The sequence below is a fragment of the Lactuca serriola genome, chromosome 6 (assembly GCF_051521515.1).
Source record: "Lactuca serriola cultivar US96UC23 chromosome 6, Lser_US96UC23_V15, whole genome shotgun sequence".
Lineage (NCBI taxonomy): Eukaryota > Viridiplantae > Streptophyta > Magnoliopsida > Asterales > Asteraceae > Lactuca > Lactuca serriola.
This window is the reverse complement of record NC_136413.1, coordinates 199,960,416-199,965,534: the sequence shown is the minus strand read 5'-3', so window position 1 is coordinate 199,965,534 and position 5,119 is coordinate 199,960,416. Positions and strand designations below refer to the sequence as shown.

General features: G+C 39.7%; 1 protein-coding gene across 1 annotated transcript; it reads left to right on the top strand.

Moving 5' to 3' along the window:
* Positions 1-3,452: 3,452 nt before the first annotated feature.
* Positions 3,453-4,773, top strand: LOC145057788 (Late embryogenesis abundant protein (LEA) family protein). The gene is made up of 2 exons (XM_079005686.1): positions 3,453-3,821; positions 3,905-4,773. The coding sequence occupies exons 1-2, from the start codon at positions 3,506-3,508 to the stop codon at positions 4,513-4,515; spliced, it is 927 nt and encodes a 308-aa protein (XP_078861812.1). The 5' UTR covers positions 3,453-3,505; the 3' UTR covers positions 4,516-4,773.
* The last annotated feature ends 346 nt before the right edge of the window (positions 4,774-5,119 follow it).

Here is a 5,119-nt window from a genome sequence, read left to right as displayed (position 1 = left end):
TATAAAAAATTTCACTGTAAGGACCAAAAGTGTCAAAATGGCTAAAGAATTAAAGGGGTTGGAATTAGCAACTTTTTAGAAAAGGAACCAAAGTTATCAATTCCTTAAATGTGACATTTTTAACGGCAAAATAATACACAAAATAGTACTCTAAATTGATTATTTTTTAATCTTAATTTTTGTAAAGTAAACTTCCCTAACGTGGATTTCCAAATCAACTTTCACATACGATTAATTCAATATCCCAATATTACGAAAATAAAGTTATTTCTTATACCTTAAAGTAACTGTACACGAACATACGAAGTAGTCAAAATGGCTGAGACCAGAAGGAGTGGAGTGCGGTTTCAGCCTACATGGCATGTGCAAACCGCAGTGAACACCGCCCCCTTCAAGTTCTGAGGGTCTGATTCGTAACCAATATAATTAGGTAATGTTGATAGTTAGATGGAGGCGGCGGCAGATGCTGATGGTGGTAGCAGATAGACGATTCAATAGCTAACATATTGTCGATGTTATCTCCTGCGTGGGCAATAAAAGCTCAGAGGAAAAAACACAACGTAGATGGTAGCTTTAGACCTGAACGGACGTGGAGTAAGTTCAAAGCGGTGGAATGAGTAAATGGATTAGAAAAGAATGGCGGTGCAGAAGGATCGAGAATGAATGATCGACCCAATACAAATAACATAAAAAGGGACGAAATTACAACTTTAAGATAAAACCGGGCAATTCCATCGATATGTATTGAACTTTATTTAGTTTAAAAGATACATAAAAAAGAAATTCCAAAATGGTTAATAGGCAAAATAGAAGGACAAATTATGTCAAACCCTTTAGTTTAAAAAAAGAGAGAAAAAAAAAGAAATTTCAAAATAGTTAATAGGCAAAATAGAAGAACCTAATATATATATATATATATATATATATATATATATATATATATATATATATATATATATATATATAGAGAGAGAGAGAGAGACAAAACTCAAAAGATACGATAAAACTTAAGCTTGAAGGACTAGACATGTAATTTTGTCTTGACAAAATTGTAAAAATGGGCCCTGTGGTTGATAAATTTATAAGCTTTTGGTCCAAAACAAAATGTTGGTGCACCACTAGTCCAAAATTAGATCTTTCTATTGTTTTTGTTCTCTATACACTTGAAAAGACAATTTTGCCCTTATAAACTTATGTTTTTAATTTTCTTTAATTACTGAAACACATATGTTAATTTATTTCTATTTTTTTAACTTAAAAAAATAAAAAAGGGTCTACCCACCATTTCTCTTTCCCTCTCTCTAGAAAAACGCACACACGAACTCAAGAAAGAACATATCACCACTAGTCGCTGCCACTATCACCACCGATTGCTACCACCATTCGCCACCATCACCATTGACTGCCACCATTGTCCACCATAAACATCAAATCCCACCTTCACCCCCCATCTTTCCTTCTTCATGTCCGATAAAATCTTCCCCGTCAACACCACCATTCTAATCGATTGGATCTATCCCTACCTAAATATCGCCACCACTAGGGGTGCAAAACGAGCCGAGCCGAGCCCGAGCCGGGTTAGGCTCGGCTCGGGCTCGTTTAAGTTATACGAGGCTCGAGCTCGAGGTCGGCTCGATTCGAGCTTCCTTTTACTGAGCTCGGCTCGAGCTCGTAAAAAGTTATACAAGCTCGGCTCAGGATCAGGCTCGACTCGTTTTTCGTTTGATGTGCCTAATAAGCTTAAGCTCGGCTCAAGCTCGTTAAGAAGCTCGTTTACTAATACCCGAAATCCATAATTTCCCAAATATGTTTTTATTTTTATATATGAAAATAATAATAAATTATATTTTATAAAGGCTCGTTTAGGCTCACGAGCCTAATCGAGCATAGTTACATAAGCTCGAGCTCGAGCTCATTTAATAAACGAGCTTAATATTAAGCTCGAGCTCGGCTCGGGCTCATTTAAAATCGGTTTCGAGTCGAGCTTTTAACGAGCCGATCCCGAGTAGCTCGCGAGTAGCTTGGCTCGTTTGCACCCCTAGCCACCACCATCTTTCAATGATTAGGGTTTTCTGCCATCACCACCATCGCCTTAGCATTAGTCGACAAAGGAGCTCCGCTTTTCATCGGACCACCCAAATCCCCCATCGTGAAACCCTAAAATTTTTCCAACATTACCCCTATAAACTACTGTTCTTGTCGATGATGAACATTAGATCGACATCCCCTAGATCGGATACTAACAACGATGATGGAAGATATATCGATTTGGCGATGACGATAATGATATGAGGGAACTTTAACTTTATTGGTGGTTTTGTGGTTCTCAACATCCACAAATATAAATGGGGACGAGAGAGAGATAGAGCAAGCAGGGGTGGTTGGAGCTAGAGTTTGGTCTCATTTTCAGCAAGGAGGAAGGTCGTCTGATAATGGTGGTGACGTCAAAAATCTGAAATTAAAAAGAACGGGAGGAAGAGACAGTGGTATAGAGAAAGAATGTTTAAGGTTGACAAACCAAATCGAAAACAATTTTCAGATTCGATTTTAGTGGAAATTTCGATGTGGACTTCAATTTCAGATTTATGTTCACCAAGAAGCACTGTTGTGGTGAATCGACTCAGCCATCAACAACTTAATCGATCTGGGTGGAGGTTGATGCAGGTGGAGAAGGAAATGTGCGAAGATGGAGGTTTGGGATGACAACCATCTTGAAGGCATAGGAGATGAAGATGTAGACGCTGGAAGAATCTCCATCGAAAAAACTTGCTCCGACAAAGTCGATGCCGGTGAAGCCAAGGTTCAAGCAGAAGATTTGGTGGTGGCGATGTGGGTTTGAATTTGTTTGTGGTGCTGATGGTTCCAACTGGGAAGATAACATGAGAGAGAGAGAGAGAGAGAGAGTTTATTTTATTTTTGTTTTTCATTTTATTATAAGAATAAGAAAATAAATAAAAGAAATTAAAATATAATTATTTAAAGGGCATATTAATCATTTTAGGTGGGATGTGGATCAAAAACACAAGAAAATACAATCATATGGACCAAAACCACACAATGCATCTAAAATTGGACCATTAATACACAAACATTTCGTTTTGGACCAAAACTATATAATTTTACCAAATACAAGAACTATTTTTATAATTTTGTCTTTTTGTCTTGATCCTTTAATTTGATGCGTCATCAGGTACTCATAAAGAAAATCACAATTTTTCAGGACTACCCATAAATCAAAATCTTAAAACTAGTTATTTCACAAACTTTAGATCCACGGTTTTGATAACATGCATATGTTATTCCATATTTTATGGACAAACGTGGCAGTTCACATCTCGAAACGTGTCATCTCACAATACATTCTCTCTGCCACGTGTATCTTTCACCGCCAATTCGATCTTTATGTCGCCCGTATATATCCTCTTCCTCTCTACTTCTTCCCATCCACTACACTTTGTTACAACACTCTTTCTTTCTTATACTCATTACATTCATCGACGATATAATGGCTATCAGATTTGACAAGACCACCGTGGTGTTCGTGGCGGTTGTGGTGTTGTTACTGGCCGTCATATGCAGCGGCAAGTCAACAACTGACGAGATAAAGTATGATGAAGCCAAAACAAAAGCAGCCCATGCTGGAGATGAAGCAGTAGAAGCTGGTAGGGACGCCAAAGAGTCTTCAGATTCGTGGGCTGGGTGGGCCAAAGACAAAATCTCCGAAGGTCTAGGCCTCCGTTCAGAGGAAGCCAAGGATGCTGGTCACCGAGCGTCCGATGCTATCATTGATTCCGCCAAGTCTGCCAAAGACAAGATCACTGGTTACTTTCTTTCTTTACTACTTTTTTTTTCCGATCAATTACTTGAAGCCAGAAACAAGAAATTATAAACGTTTCATTGACAGGAACCGGAGAATATGGTGCGGAAAAAGCTGAAGAAATGATGCATAACGCCGGTGAGAGGACCAGAGATTTGAAGAACAGAGCTTCTCAGGAGGCGGAGTCTGCCAAGGACACGTCCTACGAGAAGGCACAAAGGGCTAAAGAAAGTGCAGATGCGGCATTCAATAAGGCCAAAGAAGGTGCAGGCTCCACGAAGGATGCGACGTACGAGAAAGCTCAAAGTGTGAAAGAAGGTGCAGGCTCCATGAAAGATGCGAGCTATGAGAAGTTGCAGAACGCGAAAGAAAGCGCAGGATCAGTGAAGGATGCTACCTACGAGAAGGTGCACAGTGCAAAAGAAGGAGCAGGATCGGTGGCAGAGAAGGCTAAAGAAGGTGCAGAAGGGGTGGCGAAGAAGGTGGTAGAGGGTGGCGAAGAAGGTCTGGAGTGGGCCAAGGAGAAAGCAAAACGAGGGTACGAAGCGACGAAGAAGAAAGCAGGAGAGGGTTTGGAGTCGGCGAAAGAGGCGATGGGAAACAAGTACGAGGAGGCAGCTGAACCTCATAGGCAGAAAGCACACGACTTTAAGGAAAATGTCGTGCTAGGTGGTCGATCTTGGGATGAGGAGCTTTGAGTTTTTGCAGTTGTTTTCTGTTTTGCTTTTATGTTTGGTATACGTGTGCTATTTGGTAAGATGGATAAGTTGACGATGTATATATAAATGAATCTTAGTCGAACGCCAAGATCCACTGACCACTTGCCTCGTCTTGATATGAAGTCAATGACCCGTCGTACTCGTATACGCAAGTGTTCCAATAAGGTATACGACTAGTCCTTGCATAATAAATAAGATTTTCGTCGTGGCATTGGCAATATTTAATGGTTCTGGAGAGTTATTCGTTGCATATATCCACTAGTACAAAACGTACTTCCTAGCGCGACGGTAAACCGTATTAAAAAGTTATTTTGTATCAAGCGGGAAAAGTTATTTCGAATTAAGGCAGAGGGTACATAGGGAATCTTCCCTCAACTTTTGCCTCATTTTTCAATTTTAGTACGTCTATCCTTCATCTTTTCAAAACTATGGGATAGCCTATACTGCTATCCTTTATCTTGTGAAAAAGAAAACTACTGGACAGCATTATATATATGTATGCGGCTATCCTTTGTCTTATGAAAAGGAAAACTACGGGATAGCATTATACGTGAGAGGTAGAAACATCCCCATCCCACCTAAA

Bases quoted from the DNA above. Each gene is read 5' to 3' on its own strand.
- LOC145057788 (XM_079005686.1), top strand. From the start codon at position 3,506: ATGGCTATCAGATTTGACAAGACCACCGTGGTGTTCGTGGCGGTTGTG. The intron at 3,822-3,904 runs GTTACTTTCTTT...TTTCATTGACAG, and splicing joins TGCCAAAGACAAGATCACTG to GAACCGGAGAATATGGTGCG.